This window comes from Tachysurus vachellii, chromosome 23 (genome assembly GCF_030014155.1).
Source record: "Tachysurus vachellii isolate PV-2020 chromosome 23, HZAU_Pvac_v1, whole genome shotgun sequence".
Lineage (NCBI taxonomy): Eukaryota > Metazoa > Chordata > Actinopteri > Siluriformes > Bagridae > Tachysurus > Tachysurus vachellii.
The window spans coordinates 9,019,817-9,040,832 of NC_083482.1; the positions used below are offsets into that span (position 1 = coordinate 9,019,817).

Genomic DNA, 21,016 nt, shown 5'->3' on the forward strand with positions numbered 1-21,016 from the left:
TGTATTGTATTGGCCATTCTGATAATGAATAATCAGCGCATGAAGGCTTGGATAAACATCGTACGAACAGTAAAGAACTCTAAACTTTTAAAACACGTTTGAAGGTTTCACACAGAATACAAATAATTTAATGAAGATAATTCTTGTAAAACATTTACATCATTGTTTAAAATAGGGAAGCCGGGTAGAGGAAGTGTTAGTTATGGGCTGAAATATTTTAGCCACAGAATTGTTGTACTTCATAAAAATGTCATCAGAATGCAAACACAAGTAGGGTATAGGACTTAAAAATATATATGACTGGTCGTTAGAATATGGATATTTCAAATACAAATGATCAATTATTCTTCATCAAGTATCTTTATTTGGTTTTCAATTTATGATGTCGATTCGTAAAAAAAATCCTTAAAAATTCAACAGTAAAAATAAATAGGAAAACAACAATCATAAGTTATAAGCTTTCATTTTGACATTTTGAAAGGGTTGTATTTTATCTCTTGCAAAATCAGTTCTGTCATTTGCTTCTGATCAAGCTTATCCTTCCTTTTCATCTTTCTTTGATGCATTTGCTGCCTCGCCGCTGCTGGCTTTAGTGCCTGTGAAACACACAGATGATGTAATGTTAACCTGCAACTAAAGTAAAGGGGTATGTGGTCTGCATTATTGTTTAGCAAGAGGAAGATCTACGTGGGCTTTTGGGAGCATCTCTGTCACACTTTAGTGTACTTCTTTTGAAGCATTCTGCCATCCAGGACAGCACCTCTCCACAGTATTTCACCTGAAGGTCAAAAATAAAACTGTTGGTCAGCATCATCTGGAGGATAGAAGCATCCTTTTTCATGGGACATTTGAAGTAATTGATTTTACCTCTGCCTCCATAAATGCCAAACGTTTTTCTTGCTCTTTAAACCGTGCCGCACTCAACAGCAAGCTTTGCACCCTAAAAGGTAAAAGTGGTGACATCAGTAAAAGTGTAGCACACAGCTCTATATAGTCAAAATGAAAAAAAATCCTTGAGGCTAACTCACTTAGAGGATGTGCTCTTCAGTTTCTCTTCGCTGCTTTCCAAGTGACGCTTCTCAAGTTTAGCAAGGTAATTCTCTTTTTGCACAGACTCCCAGATCATCAGCTTCTGATCCAGGCCTGGTGGCAGCTCCCTCTCTGGCCATTAAACACAATATCTCATCAATTCCGGGTACATTTTTATAGTCAAACAATGGTAGTTCATTACTGACTGATATTTTGCAGACAAGCAGCTCCAGCTCATATACTGATCTATGCTCTTAGGTCTTAATTGTCTTGTAGATTTTCCATGTTGGAAGGTGATTATAATGTACCATTATCTACTTAAATATTTAAGTAATATAAAATACATTAGATACTATTGTTGTTTACCAGGGGATAGAGTTGTTGTTCTATATTTTTAAGAACTATGTATTTTGACAGTATCCTGACTATAAATTACTGCCAGTTTACATTTGGCAAAGTTTCAAAAGGTTTAGTGGTACACATAACCAACCCAAAATCTCAATGTTTTCCTCAGCCTTTCCGAAGATGCTCCACACGAGTTCAGAGATGTGGCTGATAATTATGAAGGGCGGAGCAAGAGCAGGTCGGCTGTGATACTCCACAATCAGATTATACCGCTGAAATTTCCAAAAGATGTCGGCATTCCCCTGCACCAGCTGGAACGTATAGCTGTGACAGAGATACAAGCAGAAATGTGTGGGCTGATGCAGTCTAACAATACATTATTTCACCTTGCATTTTAAATTAAAGTGTACCTCCTGTTTAGCTGAAGTGCATTACTTATTACTTTTAAGAAAAGGGATGTGGTATCCTAGTGGTTAAGGCATTGGACTATTGACCGGAAGGTCATGAGTTCGAATCCCATGTCCCATTTAACCCTTAACCCTCAATTGCGCAGTTGTATAAATTATAAGTCACTCTGGATAAGGGTGTCTGCTAAATGCTGTAATTCTAGGGAAATGAAACCCAAGTAACTTTCTTTAGAACCCGCTCTAACCTGAACATTGCAATAAGCAGATTGAGCAGAAGTACGTTAGTGACCAGTAAATAGATAACCAGCAGCAGGATGACCAGCCAGTTGGCATAGATGTTTGGGCAGGGGGGTAGAGTGCCGGCTATGATCATATGGATTTCCATGGTACAGTTATCTTGAGGCATTTTAGCCGCTGTGGATGGAAGTGCAGTAATTAGTATTTGGTTATCCTGCACTTTTTTGCCATCTTGTGGCAATCACGTAGACATAGATGTGCAAGTAATGTCTATCAAATTATGATTTTAAGTTGCAACAACTAGATAGCTCACCATCGATCTCCTCTAGGGGAATTTGGCCAAATATGTGCAGGTATGGTCGGTAAAGCACTCTGCGGAACACCCAGTCTAGTCGGGGGTCATTTGGATGGAGCAGAGCCTGAGTCGCTACTCCATAAGCAATCAGCCACACACTCAGGAAGAACAGGAAGAAGAATACATCCTTCATCTGTGAGTAATACAAATATGTCCTGAATCAGTAACCAATCCATGTCAAAGAGTGGTGTTACTACTACTGTTTAGTTGAAGAAGAAGAAGAAGAAGAAGAAGAAGAAGAAGAAGAAGAAGAAGAAGAAGAAGAAGAAGAAGAAAATTATCCACTTAGGACTTTAGACATTTATGTTTGCTGAAAGCGTTTCAAAAAATATTAGACAGAAATTAGACAGAAGACACAGAATCACAAATATTTGAATAATGAGAACCAATTAATTAAATAATGTATTGTAATATTTGTTAAAACAAATTATAAAGTCTACTAAAATTTCATAAACATAATGGCAAAAAATCCTCCTTACACGTATACACATTACACCTAAATCATCCCTGAGGGTTTCAAATACTTTATCATGTAGTCACCATTCTTTCCACAATGATGATCTTGGGCCCAAGCTGCTTGTGGATAGCAAATATGTGGATGAGTCTTAAAGTATAAACCATGAAATCCAAAGCCAGGACGGTGCGTCCAGCCTCATATGTTCCCTCTGCCATCCTATAAACACATGATATGTTTTAAATAATTATATTATTTTATATTAAAATAATGATTACAATGGTATCTGTTTGCCAAGATTCTTTAAACTAATTGATTAAGCAAAATTAGGGTTAAAAGAATAAAAAAAAAACAAGTTGTCAAAGACAGGTAACATTTAGTAATGCCTGCTGTCATCTGTGGTTCAATAAAGCACAGTACCTGCATGACACCCCAATCACGAACAGAGAGATGGCTACCATGTCACACTTGTTCCAGTTATCCTCCACATAGAGCTTAAACTTCTTCAAAATACTGATGTCTTCATCCGAGAAGAAACTCTAGGAAACACGGCAGATGGAATTTAATTTTTCAAACTCATCCATTTTACCATCTTATCATTTTAATTCTGCTGTTATAATATTTGTGTTTTGTAACCTTTGTAGTTCATTTCAGTGTACTGACTGTTCAAGGAGTTTAAAATGTCACAAAGGTTTCCCTTGTGGGAGGAAACTTTCATATCATGTTTCATTTAAATGCATGTGACCCATTCAAGTTTCAGTAACATTTTATCTACTCTTCTCATCCCTCTCACCTTCTTCTCTAACTGATGATGACTTTGCCACCTTCTTTAAAGAGATTAACAATCTCTGCTAAACATGACCCCTTATGTATGATCCTGCTCTTAATTATTCTCATCTTTCTGCAATAGAAATCCAAGCTTCTCCTGTCCAGGACTCCCACCACATGTTCATTCACTCCTGTCCCAGCAACAATTCTCCAGACTCCATCTCTCAATACCTCTTACCTTTATCACTTCAATTGTAAATGGCCCCCCTACATTCGGTAACTTACAGACTGCCTTTAAGACAGAGCTATACTCATTTTATAAAAGTCTAGACTAGATACCACCTCCTGAGCAGTATCACTTCTCTTTTTCTCTTTTGCATTCTTAAATGTGTTGTTCACTATCAGTTGACCTCCATCAGTTGATCAGTTGAAGCTATCATACAACTTTCAGCAGTCAACCACAAGACAATCCATTCATATAGGACTTGATGTTAGTGTCCCAACCATGGATTGCTGGAGGGACAGTTCTTCTTATAGAAGACATCTTCTTATAAGGAGCCCTACATGGCTCAGTGCTTGGTCCCTCTTCGCTGTATATTTAAAAGGTAACATTCTTGCCCTAAATGTACTAAAGCCCTAATGTTTCTGCTCACATATCTGTCTGGAAGACATCTCATCAAGGATGCTAGATCATCACCTGAAACTCACCTGTTAACTGACCCAAAATAACTGAGCTAGTAAACGTCCTGTTTTACATCCTTGGACATACATCCCCATATAATGATCTTATCATTTCCTATCCCTGGAGATATCTTCTTATCAGGTTGTTATCATGTTCATAGCATCTGACGATTAATGAAAGCTTGCACTGGAGAACCAGATATCATTCTCTGCACATTTTGTTATTAATACTTAGCTGCTCATTCAGTCTATTATTATCTCTAGATTGGACTATTGCATCTTTCTCTGGCAGGTCTTCCTTTGAGAAACTTACAACAAAGCAACAAACCCAGAATGTAGCTGCACTTATGGCAGAGATTAAAAACATTATCCCATTGGATTGTTTCCTACACTAGCTTCCGGTAGCTGCCCATATTAGATTTAAAACTGTGATGATTGCCTGCAAAGTTAAAAACAGACCAAACACAATGAACCATCTGTAGCGCATTTCCTCCTCCATCTGTAGCGCACTCCTATCCCCTAAGAAGCAAGGAATATATATGCATCAAGACTCTACTCTGTATTGGCATGAAGGTTGTAGAATGAGATACTTCTTGCCTCTATTAGGGTTTTACTTTGATGGCCTTCTATAGACTGATGGCCTCCTTTTGATTGATGGGTCCTAGACGATGGCCTGTGTTCTAGCATATGAATGTGTCTATACATTCTACAACACACATGTGTAAGTCGCTCTGGAAACATTTGTTTGATTCATTTGGTAAATTAAAGTGAAACTGTATCATAGCATTGTGCCAATCATGTTCCAAATGCAGGTCATAAGTCACTGGAGACTGGGCTGGTTAAATATAGAATTGTGATAGTTTCAAATTTGCATATTTATGATGTGGAATTCTTGATGGGCAGGAAAATGCAGTTTTTACTGTGACGTACAACCTGCAGTTAAGAGGTTGCAGGCTGTTCACAAAGTAAATATTCATTTTAGACTAAATTCCCCACTAACCTGTACACACTTACTGAAGTAGTAGTCTTAAAGTTGCTAAACCTTTAAAACTGCAAATCTTGAGACCTTTCTTGAAAACAAGTATGTTTATTGGAACTGTAATAAAAATAATCATCTTCATGCCAAGAGGATCTATATAGAACAGCTTGGTTTCCATTGCATCTACACTCATCTACACTCCATTGGCATACCTATATTAAATATGGGCCAGTCAGTAATCTAGGGGGTTTATAAAAGGCCTGGGTGATTTTAAGTGTGCACAGAACCCGTTCCATTTAAGCCTGATTCAAGAATTTGTACTGAAAGATTTTGGAATGTGTACTGACAGGGCTGTGCACACATTCAATTGTACTTCTTGAATAAGTGAATACTTGGGTCAAAAGCATAAAGGCACCATGCATCTTCCCCACCCGGTGTAAGATGGGGACCTCCATTTCTGGTGGACATGTTCCCACCCACCCATTAAGCCCTTTGCTTATTTCCCCTTAGGAGTAGTCACACAAATGTACTTTGAAGAACACTTTTGTCATTTGACGGATAAAAGAAAAGTTCAATCTTCAAAGCTGCAAGGTTTGGCTTTTCTCATTTTTTATATGCCTGTGACTACATTTGCAAAGCCACATGCCCAATTTAAAAAGCACATATGCACTCTTACCATGTGTCTGGTGTGTTTAGTTTACAGTTACAAACATGAAAGGCAGGCTCTAAAATGTGAATGAATTCTGTTTTAAAATCACACCTGTCTGAGCTCCTCCAGCACTAGTGTAAAGACCCAGAAATAGAGAATGATCTCAGCTGGAGAAGGGCCTTTTGGAGGTGGAGGCCGGAAGTCCAGAAGTAGCACATAGGTGAAGAGCACTAGGAAAGCGAAGTACATGATGACGTTGCCCAGGAACACAGTGACAGGGGCACTCCAGAAGCGTTTCCATCTACGCAGAATGAACTGGCTCCAGGCTGCCCCACAACTCTGATCAGCATAATCACCAGCTGCCTCCACATCACTTTAAAACACACACAGAAAATAGAAAAGAAACAGACTCTCTATACATGTATTACATAATAATTTGGAAATCTTTCTAAAGTTTTATTAATAAAAAAACTAACGCTGGGTCCTCATCAGTTAATAACAAGGCTTTCTCTGTTTCCAGACTGTCCAGCTCTGCAAACTGCTCTCCTCCAACTCGTTGCTCTAATGCTTCATCGCTGAAAACATACACACACACATTGCTGTTAAATGCCGAGATAATTCAACAATTGTCAGTGATGTTCTGTGCACTACCTGCAGGATATAGAATAGTATTTTTTCTTATGAGGTCCTACCTGAATTTAATCAGATTAGTCCATATTAGAGGTGGTAAAAAGAAGGACACAACCAGTTTAGAGATGGCTGTATCTGTTGTCATAGCTCCCCACCAGATTTTAGTGAGCAATGCCTAATGAAGACCACAAAGAGTGATATAGCAGCATTAGTACAAGCCCAAATTCTTTTTTGTATACTTAGGAATACCTGGGTAATGTTATGTATGGCATGGTAGTGTAGCGGGCAGTGTTATAGGTATATATAGAATAGGATATACAGTAGGAGCTGTTACCTGAACTCCATCATGGGCAAAAAAGGACTTTGCATCTGCCTCTGTGGCCAGGTTCAGCACAGTGGTTTGGTTCCAGCAGCTGGTCTTTCTCACCAGCAGAGCATATGCTCGGTCCTCACTGTTCGAGTAGCACTCACTAAACAAATCTGTAGCCAGCATAAACAATAAGATAATAAGATTTTTAAAAATAAAGCCCATTGCATTTAACTTGTCCAGAAAAGAATCTATGCAATTACTTTATCAAGTAAGGTAAGAATGACAAATTGCTGTTGTATGGGTCCTAGATGTTTGTAATCTGTTGATGCTTACTTCTATATTTGCAGCACAAAATCTCACCTAAAGAAAATTGCTCATATTTGGCTTCCTTCATGCTCCGTGCATTCTCGGCCTCTGACTCCAAATGAGTCATCTCCTTAAGGATTTTGCAGCCAGCGAGAGCTGCAGCCACTGCTTCAGGGCCCTGTGACAAACAGACACAAATTTCAAACATGGATTTCTAAGCAAAATCTATAGGAGCGATAATATGCGTGCATCATAATTCTTTCCTGAAAGTTTCTGTATAGATCCTATATGTCATATTTAAAATCTTTAGGCTAAAACATGAAAACCATCATAATGTTGAATTATTATGATTATTAATGTTTTTCATAATGCAGGAATGACTAAAACTGTTATGTTTTAAATGCAAGTGGTTAACAGTAATGTGCCATTTATAATCACAACACAATAATTGAATGAAAATTGGTCACCATGTGGTCTGTTGGAATTCCCATCCCTACAACATACTGTAAATTGATAACTGTTACTCATCATGTCTATATTAATAAACAGATATATATATATATATATATATATATATATATATATATATATATATATATATATATATATATAAATAACCTAAATATAGTGTGTGATTTCTATGAAAAGCACAGCATAATATAAAACTCCACAGTGACTGATACTAATATCTACTATACTTCTAGCTCAGTGGAAAGGCTGCACTGCAACAGGTTGCTGTAATTGTCATCATAAAGCTGTTAGTAATTACCTACAACCGAATTTGCCTGAGATAAACCACTTCCTTATAAAATGGGCTTTCTAAGGATGACGTGATAGATATGTAAATAGAGTTGGTTCATGAAAATCAGCTCCAAAAGGCTTTGTGGCCTCACCAATGCCCAAAAGTAGTTGGCCATTTTTTGTCTGTTCTGCAGGACAGCCCAGAGGAAGAGGTCCCTCAAGGGATGCTCACAATTCTGGTCCAGGTCGATGAGATCTTTCTGATTGTGAAAGAGCCGACCCTTGCCTACCCTCTCCTGGTGGCAAAACAAACAAACAGCAATTAAAGCACTGACAGGACAGATATAGAAAAACATATTTTCAAACTAGAAAAACAAAAAGACTTTTGTCTATAAATCACTATTTGGTTTCTTCTTCTGAAGGACTATTAAAAAATAAATACTACCACAAAAGGTTTCCCTTCTAGAGAAAGTTACAAATAGAACTTTAAGCAGCTAACAACCATCAAGTAGAAGTGCATACTCTCTTAGTGATTTTTTTTCTATCTAGCACTGAAGAAACTGAATTAATTGTTCTGTAGTCTGTCCTTCTGGTGCAAACATCTTGGGAGAAAGTTTAATGGAGAATCATAATCATCAGAAAAGTCTTTTACAGAATATGGTTGTCATTGTGCATCTTGTGAAATATCATATGAAGACATAATATGCAAATGAAATCTACTACACCAATGTAACGTAAACAACCTACTTCCTGTTTCAAAGTACTTCATATTCAGAAATGTTTATATATATGCAACCGTAGATACAGAAGTGTTCGCTTACCACTGGAAGTTTCTGATAGAAACCCTTGCAGGAGTCATGCAGAAAATCCTTAAGGACCTTGGAGACTTCAAGCAGAGTGAAGCGAGGCCGTCTATCCCCTACCTCTGTGTGAGCATGTCCAGCTGATCGGGCAGAGAGGAGCACCTGTTTCTCATTGAGTTTCTTCAGTAGAAGTTCATACAGGAGGCTCTTCTCACGCACAGTGCAGTAGAGATCCTGGAGACGGCTGTAAGTCATAAATTCGGCCAGGTTCACCCCATTGTCCACAAACAGGCGAACAAAATCTGGCTTATCACTGACCAAAGCATCCATCATGACCTCCTCAAGATCTTCTGCCTATATCAGAAAAGAATAACAAATATAATAGTAAATAAAAATGACTAGTTCATCCCCAAAAAATAAGCAAATTGGGCTTTGATAATAATAGATCATGAGTTAGAGATAACAGTTAGAGATAACATAATACAAGATAATTAGAGAAACTGATGCACTACAAATTTCTTTGTAAATACATTTTATTTTTAGTGAAACTGATATGAAATCATGAATATCTCACAGTCCATTCTACATCTCCATTGAAAATCTCGCTCTTTGCAATGTCTACTCTGTTCCAGGCCACAGCCAGTTTCAGCTCATCCAGGAAATCCTGTGCCTGCTGACTCTGACTTTTATTGGCTGAGGGAACAGATGACAAAAGCACAGTTAAACAAGTGATCATACAACTTTTATTGCATTTTAAAAGTGACAAAAACAATTAAAACGTTATTAAATATTACCGAAGAAAGAAAAGGAATTGACATTTAAGATAGTTTTGATGTAGATGGTGATAACATGCTAGAAACACTAACCTTTCACTAATGCTTTGAGGATAACAGTGTCTAGATCAGAGGTCTCCTGCTCAGGGTCATGTACCGTCAACAGGTGGCGATTATCCAAAATTTTCTTAATCTTGTAAAAGAAAACTCACAATTTTGGAAAATTGTTTGGTGAAATGTAACACTAATTTTGCAAAAGCAAATACAAAAACATTTTTTTCATGTATATAGCTCCTACCAATTTGATCCAGGATGCCATTGCAGCACTTTGGCAATTGGGAAATGTATCGGTCAGAAGTTCCTGGACAATACCAGTATCCCAACCAGCCTGGTTTATTAATGTAACTAAAATATCTGCTATACCCCCTGAGCCAGCCAGGATCAGCCATGGAGTCGAATTCTGGATTGTCTTGTACATCCTCTACATGTGGAAGTAACAGAGGAAAACATTTATATGAATGATGCACCAATACCCATTTAAATGCTTACATAAGTGAACCATCCATTTAATAGATTTGTGTTTCATTAGAAAATATCATATTATTAGTGACCTGCAATAACTTTGGTTCCCCGTGCACAAGCAGACATAAAACAGGAATTTCAAAGCTTCCAGGCCCTGAGAAAATAAAGATTGTGAAAAAAAAAATAAGGATTGAGACTAGTGAGCTAAATATAAAGCTATAGGTTAAGATCTCAAATAAGGATTGCAGGAAATTAGAGACAAATATGCAAGCACCTCCATGTCCAGTACGTTGTTCAGAGATATGTTTTAGCAGTTTGACACGCATGTTGCTGGTAGCACCAGGCTTCTTCGGATCCTCTTCCACTAGAATGAAATGAGAGTGGTTGCAGTCCAGGGAATACACAGCCCCATGAGGAAGATCCTCTGTGGGGTAAGGTGCTGGCTGATCAGGCTGTAATTTTAAAAAACAAAATTAAGCTTAATGGTACAGGGGCATTTGATAACAGGAACAGGGATCATAGACATTGAGGTCTTTAATAAATGAAAAATCATAATCATTCCCAAATTCTCCTTGACAAACACTTTTGGGTGTGCTCTTATGAAAAAATACACAACTTACAGTTAGTAATAGTCATTTAGCTTTACGTTGTGTATTGGGTATTTTGCTATAACTGTACGCCCCCTTGTGTTTATTTCCTTACATAATTGTCAAAAATAGGAAATGTTCATAATGACACACATTTTCCTACAATTGTAAAATATATTTAAGTACAATGAATAAGGATATATTCCCCTATACTACAGGATGTCACAACCTTGGCGGAGAGCAGCATTTCTCTGTTGTGAATCTTGGTCCAGGGAGCAATTCCAATGGCCACCACACGCACCTTTGAAGAAGTACTGGCCAGTGAATGGTCTCTTACTGCCTGGCCCAAATGCTTTGTGATGCCAAACCGCAGGCCGCTGGTCAGGATCCATGCTCCTGGTGAGGGAGACAATCAGAGACAGCCATAAAGGCCAACCATGTATGACATGCCTAATTATTACATCCTTAGTGTTGAAAAGGTTTCCTGACCTGTACTCTGTGCAGCTTTCACTAAGCCTTTCCTCACTGTGTCTCTGAGCCAGGGTTTCATCTGGGCCTGTTCATCACCACCCACCAGACCCACCACCAGGTGTGGAGAAGCAAGACCCCACTGCTCAGTCAGCAGCTGATAGATCAACTCTGGCTCTGTGTCACTGCTAACCCTGGCAAACTGGACTGACAAATAGATTGTGTGAGTAATGCACAGGTCTAATAAACATGCAAATCATTATGTGACAGAAAATAGGCAGTAATAAGCTGATTCACACTGCTTTGTTCGACTTGTAGTCAATAATACAAAAACATGTCATTGTATAATTGTTCACAATAAAAATGTTAAATAATAATTTTAATGACTTCCAATGATGCAAAACAGCAGCAGCAGTGTTTTCAAGTATTTAATTATTACATTTGGAAAATGTTGTTTTACTATGCTTTAAGAGGAGAGTTTTTAGCATTTAGCTTAAAACAAGCCAAAGATACATAAAAAATGCCTCCTAATTTTTGTTCTATTTGTAAGTGTACACCAAGGTAAGCAAGTACATTTACATGGATGTGTGGCCGTAATGTTCATTGTATAAATGATTGTGGATTTTTGGGTTATGACAACATTATACCAACACATTCCAACACATTATTGGTGTGAAAATAAAATCCTGAAAAATGCTTGTTTTTAATATAGGTATCAGTTCTAGCCTACCTTGCCCCTAGTCTTGTTGGTCCCAGTAAAGTCGATGTCCCCCAAGTGGCCAGCTGTCCAGTGGGTTTTATTGCGCCTGTCTTTAGCTTTATGGCTTGAGGCTTCTTCATTTTCTGTCTCTTCAGAGTAACACTGACAACCCAACACATTTCTGTATATATGACACACCCACAGACACACATACATTTAAACAGAAATAACCCACAGAAAAATGGAAATTGTATAATTATATAATATTGTTATTATATAATAAAACCGGTCATGAATGAAGAAGGCACTTGATCCCACTCTCACCCTTCTTCGTCCGGTTCAAGAACTGCTTCACCACAATTTGCACACTTCTTCCCTGAGGGCATCAACACCTGTGTACACACAGAATAGATAATCAATTTATACAAAAATTATATGTACATACTGACATAAACTGACTTTCCACTTTATTAGGAAAACACTAAGCATACACTTGCACATTAATGCAATTGTCCAATCTGCCGATCATGCAGCAGCAGCACAATATATCAAATCAGGTAGATACAGATGATTGCATGATAACATATGATAATGATTACATGATATGATAATGATTACATCAAATATCATTCTGTAAATGTAAATTGTAGAGACTGTTGTGAGTGGAAATCCCAGGAGGTCAACAGTTTATGAAATACTCAAGCCAACCCACCTAGCAAAAAACCATGCCACATTTTGCTGAAGCTTGTGATCTGTTTCTGTAAAGTTTTATGCATTTCTCTGCTGTCTCTTGACTTACTGATTAAATAATAGCATGAGCAAGCAGACGTCCAGGTGTTCCTAATAAAGTGAATGGTTAGTTCATAAGCATTGTTCAGAAGCCTCTTTATGCAAATAAGGCCCTATTTCCATTTCCATTTCCATTTCCATTCTTTGCACATGCAAACATCCTGAGTTTCTACTGGTGGATTCACAGGTGACTTCAGGAACCTCAAAGTATTTTCCCTGCTGAAGGAAAACAAGTCAGAAGAGGAGACTTACAAAATAACAACAAAAAAACAAGGTTTTATCCTAGAACAACATTGTCTGGAGTTTTGCTCCCTTCTTACAAATCTACACAGTGAACTGATGAAATTGGTACAAAAAATCACTGTATTCAAATAATGATTTAAATATTCAAATACAAATAAAATACAATGAAATGTCTTTGTTGAGTTGTATTATTCCACTGTGAAATGAAAGAGAGTCTGAGCAATTACCAAGAGAAGGACCAAATTTTATTTATTTTTTTTTTCCACAAGACAGTTAGAGAGCATATTTTGCACTTTATGGGGAAAGAGCAACACATTATATTCATAGTATAGCCCACATTGAGATAACATTACACAACAAAGTACATAAAAAATAATGTATTATGCTGTTTACAGGTAGGTAAAAAATCTTTGTCAAAGCCTGTCTGTTTGTCTTTTCTCACTCCATGAGTTACCTGAATATATCATGACACATCTAATCAATACACATTTACACAAAGACAGTTTACAAGTTCAAATGTGAAAGGTAACTCTCAGAAATACCATGTATTATGAAAACTACTACAGGTGTACAAATCGCATGTGTGTTTCCAAGGCAACAGGTGGAGGTCATAATTTGACTAGGGACTATGGCAGGATGTGTGTGTGTGAGGTACTTCATACACAATAAATCATGCAAGAGTAATCATTTGCATCTGAAATCACAGATCATACTTACATTACTCATAATAAATCCATGCTTTTATGCTTTTCTTGAAAGCCGTTGTTAAAATAAACCTTATTATTTACAATCTTTGTACACTGCATGTAATGAACACTATTACGCTTAAGATATGAAATCCAAAAAAATCTGACATGGCTGTTCAAATCCATCTCAGACAGCTCTGTTTCAAATATATAAACTTAATGTACCAACTGAAATTACAAAATAAGGACCTTATGAAACCTAAAACCTGAAGTGAAAATAAAGTTTACAGTTACTGAAAACACATATTATCTAAATAGACAGAAGACCTCCTTACCATAGGAGTGTCCTGAAGCTCAGGCATCTTGCTTTGCCTCTTTGTCTTCACTTCTGCACCTGCAGTGTTTCAGCTCTTACCTGAACACTGAGCTCTGTACACGTTTCATTCAAACCAGGAAATGAAGTGCAGGTGTGCTGTTACCAAAGATGACCAGCCCCACAATTTCTGCTGCAGAGCCACACACACTTACCTGTAGGCAGTGCGCAGAACACTTACATCAGCCAGAACTATAATTTAAAGTGTCTCAGCGTGCACTTTATCCTGATCAGAATCACTGTGAATCCAGAATCTATCCAGGAAACACTGGACTCACACACAATCACCACAAATTTTCACCAGATTCACATGTCCACTTTCAGGCATTTTTATGTAAGATGAGAGTGTGAAACTCCTTCCTATTACCTGAACTCAAGCTTGAAATGCATGTTTCTGTAAGTGAACAGCTCCAACAAAAACAAACAAACAAACAAACAAACAAACAAACAAACAAACAAACAAACAAACAAACAAACAAATGACTGTAATTCGTATAAGTGGCCACAAGAGGCCAGTGCAACTCTATACAGTTGCTCTATACAATTGCTTAAATACAGCAATTGATAAACTGATTTATTAATAATGTTAATTAGTGGCAAATAAAATCGATAGATAGATAGATAGATAGATAGATAGATAGATAGATAGATAGATAGATAGATAGATAGATAGCCTATTGGTGTGTCTGAGTGTGAAGGTTAAAATCATACATGATCAGACGTGTTAATGTCCCCTACTTGTAACTGACCCATTTTTGATGGTCTTATAATCATTATTTGTAATTTACACGCACTAACAACAAAGCAGAATTCACATTTGATTGCGTTATCTAGAGGTAGGAAATATAGGCCTACATAGCTTACAAGTTTCTTTCTTGATTAGTTCTTTTCTTGCCTGTCACTAATAAAATCAGTGTTTTACAGGTTCCAGCACGATATTCTGTCAGGTTTGTTCCTATTTTACAGCAGTCTGAAAAAGCAGGGGAAAAAAAGAATAAAAAAAACAACATTTGCATTAAGCCTATTAAATGAATAATATTTCTTCCTATAATAAATGTAGGTTAGAAATACCTTAGAAATAAGAAACATGAATAATCTGCAGAACGTCTCCACTTTCCTTAACTTATCAGCAACTTTGATGAGCTAAAAAGCAGATTTGTGTAAGAAATCTTGTTCTCCATGTATGTTTCTGATCTTCACTTTTAATGTGAACAGAGTTTTAGAGTAACCTTTAGTGGACCCGAAATAATGTTTTTATAGCAATCTTATAATATTCTTTAGTCAAGTAACATTTTTAAGCTGCTCCTTTACAACAAAAATGGCCTTCTAATGCTGACCAAAGAGGCCAGACAGTATATCAGAATAGTTTGGCTAATAACAGGCTCTATTTTAACTGACTACAGTGCGGCAGGATGCGGTTACAGATGTAGATACTCAAAGTGTCCTCCAGAGGTTATACGCTCGCATTGTGGTGCTTACAGCTTATAGGAACACATAACAAAGACATGCATAAATATATATACCAATTTATTTGACCTTAGGTTATTTATGCTGTCGTTATATGTTTTACTTAACAAGATTATAAATGGTCGTTAGAAACATTTAACCTACGAATAATTTAACGCCCCAAAAAGTAGACTACTACAAATTGCATTATTATTATTATTATTATTATTATTATTATTATTATTATTATTATTATTATTATTATTATTGTCTCATATTGATATTGCGAAACTGATCTTAATATTTTATTATTATATTAACAAATATGCCTACATTGCACGACTACTACTTCTGTGGTAATATTTTTTAATAACTAAAAATTATATCTGCATTGTGCTTTGTGTAGTATCTACCTGTAAACATAGATATAACTGCAATATAGCTGCAATATTGTTTATTATTTAGTTGTTGTATATTATTTACTTCGGTTCATCAATTCAACAAAAATTGTTTCATTACAAGTACTGTCTGTTTTTATTTTTGTTATTACAATGTATAATGTCTGAAAAACAATAAGCGAGTCAAATTAATTATATAGTCTATAACCAGATGCCAATAACACACACACACTCTCTCTCTCTCTCTCTCTCTCTCTCTCTCTCTCTCTCTCTCTCTCTCTTTCTCTCAAAATAGTATAGTCTCAAATATATAAAAATAACTACACTGCCTCAACCATTACATACCAACAATTAATTCCTTCTGCCCTCCTGATGCCCTACATCTGGTTGGAGTTCTGTTCATTTCCAAACCACACGCTGCTTCTGAGGATGGCCCCACAGTGACAGCTTAAAATACATGATATTAATGTGGATGGTACATGAACATGGCTTTGGACTTCAGTTCTTCTGCACCTAAGTTAAGAATTTCCTCGGTACATAATTGCATTTGCTTTTTGACCATACACAGTTATAGGAGTGAAATGATTTAGAACCAAACGATCCGAGTTCACCAAGTTAAGGATGGGTTCCCTTTGAAAACTCAACATTTCTTCCTCATAATCAGGGCCTCTGGCTTACTCAGTTAGGATATCTTTATACGTGAACATTCATACGATTTATAAATGTCTTTAAAACTGCAACTGTGCCCATGTCCGTAGTTAAAAGCGCTATACAAATAAAACTGAATTGAATTGAACACATTTTTTATGCATTTACGATCAATTGTGTCTTTTGTGTCCCTCTTTTTTTCATCACGATCCCTTAAACAATGTCCACGACTTTATGGCTTTTGTGTGTATTTACATCAACTCGAATAAACACATGAAAGAAGCATTGTGCGCACTCACTATCCGCTTCTGGCCAATGCGCTACGAGAAGGGTGTGGTGTTTTGTCTCAAAGGGCGGGGCAATGGAGCTGGCCAATCCGTGGCTACTGCTTTGTACACACCGGGCCTTCAAGCACCAACAGTAGAAATATAAACTGACCTGGACAAACGTTCCTCAACAAACGCCGGTACCGTTCCGTGTAAAGCCCCTAACTGCAACGCATCATGGCTAATGTGGACATACAGAACATGTGGGAGCGACACGCAGCACGGAGGACGTTTCCTCTTCTCGCCCGCACTAAGGTTTGTCGTAATCTCTTCGGACCCGTGGATCACGAAGAGCTGAACTGCGAAATGAAGCGGAGACTGCAGGAAATCTCGGAACGGGACCAAAGCCGCTGGAACTTCAACTTCGAGGAGAACGTGCCGTTGCCTGGACATTACGAGTGGGAGGAAATAGCAGTGAACACCGTTCCATCTTTCTATAAGGAGTCGGTGCGTAACGGGAAAGCGCTTACTGCTAACGCGAAAGACACCGAGTCCAGCACGGAGATTGGATGTAAAAATGAAGCACAGACTTCCGCTGAAGCTCCGAGTCCATCTGCAGAGGTGAATCAGGAAAACCGCTCCGGAGCGCTGAACGCCCGAGATCATGTCACTCCTCTGTGTCGGAGAAGAAAGAAAGCCTCTGTGCCAGAGACTCTGAGAAACAGCACTACGCACATTACCGGTAATATACACTAAGTCAGATTCCAGATATTATTAGGACTGTATTACACTTAGTCCTAAAGTGCTAGAAGTAACCTAGGTTTATGCGTCATCATTATTACTAATAGCCTAATATTTTATACAAAGTATAAAGTCTACACATTTGTGAAATTATTATTATTATTATTATTATTATTATTATTATTATTATTATTATTTCTAACTTCACTCTCTGTCTCTAGACTTCTTCCCCAGGAGAAAGCGTATCTTTGACTCTAAGGCTGCTGAGCGCACATCCCAGTCCAGCACATCCCAGTCCAGCACATCCCAGTCCATCCCTGCTGAAGTCACTCCACGCAAAAGAATGAGATGGTAGGTGTTAAAATGAGGAAAGCTCCGTTTTAGTAAATTAGTCCTTGAAGAATAGTCTTAACAATTACAAAAAGGTTATTTCAGTAGGTCGTGATTTACTGACTATTTGGTCTTGTGGCACATTGTTTTGATTTGATTAAACATTTTATATAGTCTTAATAAAGCTGTCAGTATATTCAGTCCGTTCTCTTATTCATTTACTCTTATTTCCTTTTGTTTTTAGATGCTTTGCACTGAGAAATACAGAAGTCCAGTGTTTTATCTGCTGAGCGGATGAAGGACACAGAAGGAGGATTTCTGAAGACTTTTTGTTTTATTTGTCTCTCTGATCAATGTAGCAATACTGACTCTACCAGAACGGACTTGGTTGCAGTGTTACAACGTCTGAACGGTGCAATTCTATTATTGTTATTATTATTATTATTATTACTGTTATTTTAATTTTATTATTATTATTTCTACTTGACGTTTTCTTTTGTAAATTGATTTTGTAGCCTACATTGTTTCCTGTAGAATTTAGCAACTGAATTTGTGTGTATTTGTGGAAAAATATACTACTAACTTATGTTTTATTTATGATTCATGATAGTGTCACGATTTTATTTACAGCTATTGTTTATTTACTGCAATATTTTATGTTTTATTTAAGTTTGTTGGATGACGTTACGATGCAAATAATGTTTCTGAGCCGCTTCTTTAATATATATGTATATATTAGGTTTGAACAATTGAATGAACACACAAAAAAATAAATTATATTTTTGTTTACTCAGTGGTATTGTTTTGTCTGTCATGGATTTGATTATAATATCTCAATACCTAGAGCAGGGGGAGGTGGGAAGGTTGAAAGAAATGTTCTGCCCTTTGTACTTTTTGGATGTGAACATTTGAGAGTAACAACAACAAAAAAAATTTAAAAAAAGAGAGAGAGAGAGCGACAGAGAGAGAGAGAAAGAAGTTTTAGCCTCTCAGCTGTTCTACCCTGGACAGCTGCTCGGTTATAGGGGGATTTAAAGGCCATTTTCTCTCTCCATAATGAAGGAGGAGGCAGGTGCCCTCTGAGAAACACAACCCCCATCCGCTTTGTCCCAGTGTAAGAGCTTCATTTTCAGCGCCCTCTCAGCTAATGAAACACTTACGGAGAGCCGCGGAACAAAACGGGCTTGTGCAACACACACACACACAAACACGCCGACCACCTGCCTCCCACTCTATACCTACACACACATGCACGGTAAATAACATGCATCTCTATTAGAGCGCATGCATGATGGCTACAACAACACAGCTAATTAGAAATGCCTCTTACTAAGAATAGAACGCTCCATAGTTTACAAACACAACGAAAATAATTTCAAGGAAGTTCAGAATCTCATTTTCCATTCAAATTTACGAATAGTTTATAAGTTTACGAATTGTTATTGGCATCTGGTTATAGACTATATGATTAATTTGACTCGCTTATTGTTTTTCAGACATTATACATAGCAAGTTTACGAATAGTTAAAATAACATTAATTGAATTGGGTAGCATTCACTGATTTTGCTTTTTTGTCAATTTGTTTTTTAATACACACACACACACACACACACACACACACACACACACACACACACACATATATATAATCTCATTGTTAGAATATATATATATATATATATATATATATATATATATATATATATATATATATCTCACTGTTAGAATCTAGACGTATATGATTATTTTTAAATTCCCTTTTAGAAATGACTTATAACAGGGTAGCTTAATAAAATAAATGTAATTTATGCTTAAAAAGATCACAGATATGTTTAGATGAGTTTTTTAGTCAGCAATTTCAGAAATGTTTGGTTTTCTGTTACATAACCTCAAAAAAATTAAAAGTGAGCTATTTCCCAAAAAGGTTTATTTTAAGCTAATCCTGACACATAGAGAGAATTCAATATGATGGTTAGAGATTGTCTTTGTGTTACGTTGCTTTTTTGGAAACTAGCCAAATTTGCAGAGCTTTAAATTATATAACAGCTAAAATTTCAATCTTTTTAATACAATTTCGTTTTAAAAGTTTTGCGATAAAAAATGTAAATCAAGCACATATTTTATACATATATAATAATTCTGATATTTCAGGTCACCTTTCCTTGGTATCTATAAGGACTGACGAAGGTGTTCTTTTGGATTTTCTTTTAATTTTAGAAACCTCAAAATCAGAGCCAAATTTTACACTAAACGAAATGTAATTCGGAATCACATTATTTTCTATATTTCTTTTTCTTTCTTTCTTTCTTTCTTTCTTTCTTTCTTTCTTTCTTTCTTTCTTTCTTTTTATTTTTTAGCACTTTCTTTTATAGTACTTTTTATTTATTTATTTTTCACCTTTGCTTTACTAAGAAGAACATAACCAGCATAAACATCATAGATAACCTGTATAAGCGAAAAATTCGTTGCTTTTCCCCGTGATATTTTTTTTATTTTTTGCGGTGAGACGCATTCGGTGGGAGGACCTGGGCGTGTCTCATTTCTCCGACCATCTGGCAGGAAAAAAAGGCCGCGGCGGAACAAAAGGAGCGAAAGGCGCGTCAGGCCGAGCGAGTGCCATCGCATTCACCTGCAAATGAGCCTGTGCGCCTTAATGGGAGCCCTGTGCGCCCCCAAATCCTCTGTTTGGTTTGGCTTTTCTGCCCTATCTTCAGTCGTGTGCAAGAAAACAGAGATTGGCCCCCCAAGGCTCCCATCAGACTCCAAGGAGGAAGGATGGGTCTCATGTCTAATCTCTCCTCCTTTTGATCAGATGCACACTTTGGTATCAGCTGAGCTGATAACATTACATTTTCACCAGCAAGAGAGATACAATAGGAAGGATTATTGTCTGCCATCGTGATTTAAAAGCAAAATCAAGATATATAAAATATAGTTTTACAGAATTAGTACATCCTACACACAATGGTAAATCTCTGCCTGAAGATGGGGAATATTTAGTCTTTGAGATTCAAATGTGCAAGTTCCTTTTGTCATTACAGTTGTTGTTGTTGTTGGATTGACATGACACACTGATTTTGTATATGTTAAAACAGCTGCAATAAGATTACATATGCTTTATGCAGTTCAGATGTATCTAAACAATTTATAGTTCTGCCCGCCCTGAAGGTTAAACTGGGACCTCATTATTTGATCTTATACAATAAAATCATTATGTCCAGATTGTCAATATGCTGTACCATTACCAGTGGGATTTCTAACCAGATGGATGATTTTCTGAGACTCTTGGGACCCCCAGATTGACTCGCAGAAATCCCAAAGAGCCATAGCCATTCATCCCCTAGCAATCTG

At 37.0% G+C, this 21,016-nt stretch overlaps 2 protein-coding genes across 3 annotated transcripts; one reads left to right on the forward strand and one right to left on the reverse strand.

The window, feature by feature from the left end:
- Nucleotides 1–105: 105 nt before the first annotated feature.
- On the reverse strand, nucleotides 106–12,170 carry trpm5 (transient receptor potential cation channel, subfamily M, member 5). 2 transcript variants are annotated; one of them, XM_060859634.1, is made up of 25 exons: nucleotides 12,069–12,170; nucleotides 11,775–11,925; nucleotides 11,066–11,246; nucleotides 10,806–10,972; nucleotides 10,264–10,441; nucleotides 10,079–10,143; nucleotides 9,766–9,948; nucleotides 9,561–9,660; nucleotides 9,269–9,387; nucleotides 8,713–9,048; nucleotides 8,044–8,187; nucleotides 7,205–7,328; nucleotides 6,869–7,014; nucleotides 6,597–6,709; nucleotides 6,381–6,479; nucleotides 6,016–6,277; nucleotides 3,248–3,366; nucleotides 2,914–3,046; nucleotides 2,332–2,506; nucleotides 2,027–2,195; nucleotides 1,520–1,698; nucleotides 1,029–1,161; nucleotides 868–940; nucleotides 688–778; nucleotides 106–596 (listed from the first exon to the last, which is right to left on the reverse strand). In XM_060859634.1, the coding sequence occupies exons 1-25, from the start codon at nucleotides 12,128–12,130 to the stop codon at nucleotides 535–537; spliced, it is 3,564 nt and encodes a 1,187-aa protein (XP_060715617.1). In that variant the 5' UTR covers nucleotides 12,131–12,170; the 3' UTR covers nucleotides 106–534. The 2 variants fall into 2 exon arrangements, with proteins under 2 accessions (XP_060715617.1, XP_060715618.1); XM_060859635.1 differs by lacking the exon at nucleotides 12,069–12,170 and having other exon boundaries at nucleotides 11,066–11,251; nucleotides 11,775–11,909.
- A 4,562-nt stretch (nucleotides 12,171–16,732) lies between these two features.
- Nucleotides 16,733–18,453, forward strand: cdkn1ca (cyclin dependent kinase inhibitor 1Ca). Its single transcript, XM_060859189.1, has 3 exons — nucleotides 16,733–17,335; nucleotides 17,556–17,685; nucleotides 17,909–18,453. Coding segments are annotated over exons 1-3 (636 nt in total). The 5' UTR covers nucleotides 16,733–16,830; the 3' UTR covers nucleotides 17,910–18,453.
- The last annotated feature ends 2,563 nt before the right edge of the window (nucleotides 18,454–21,016 follow it).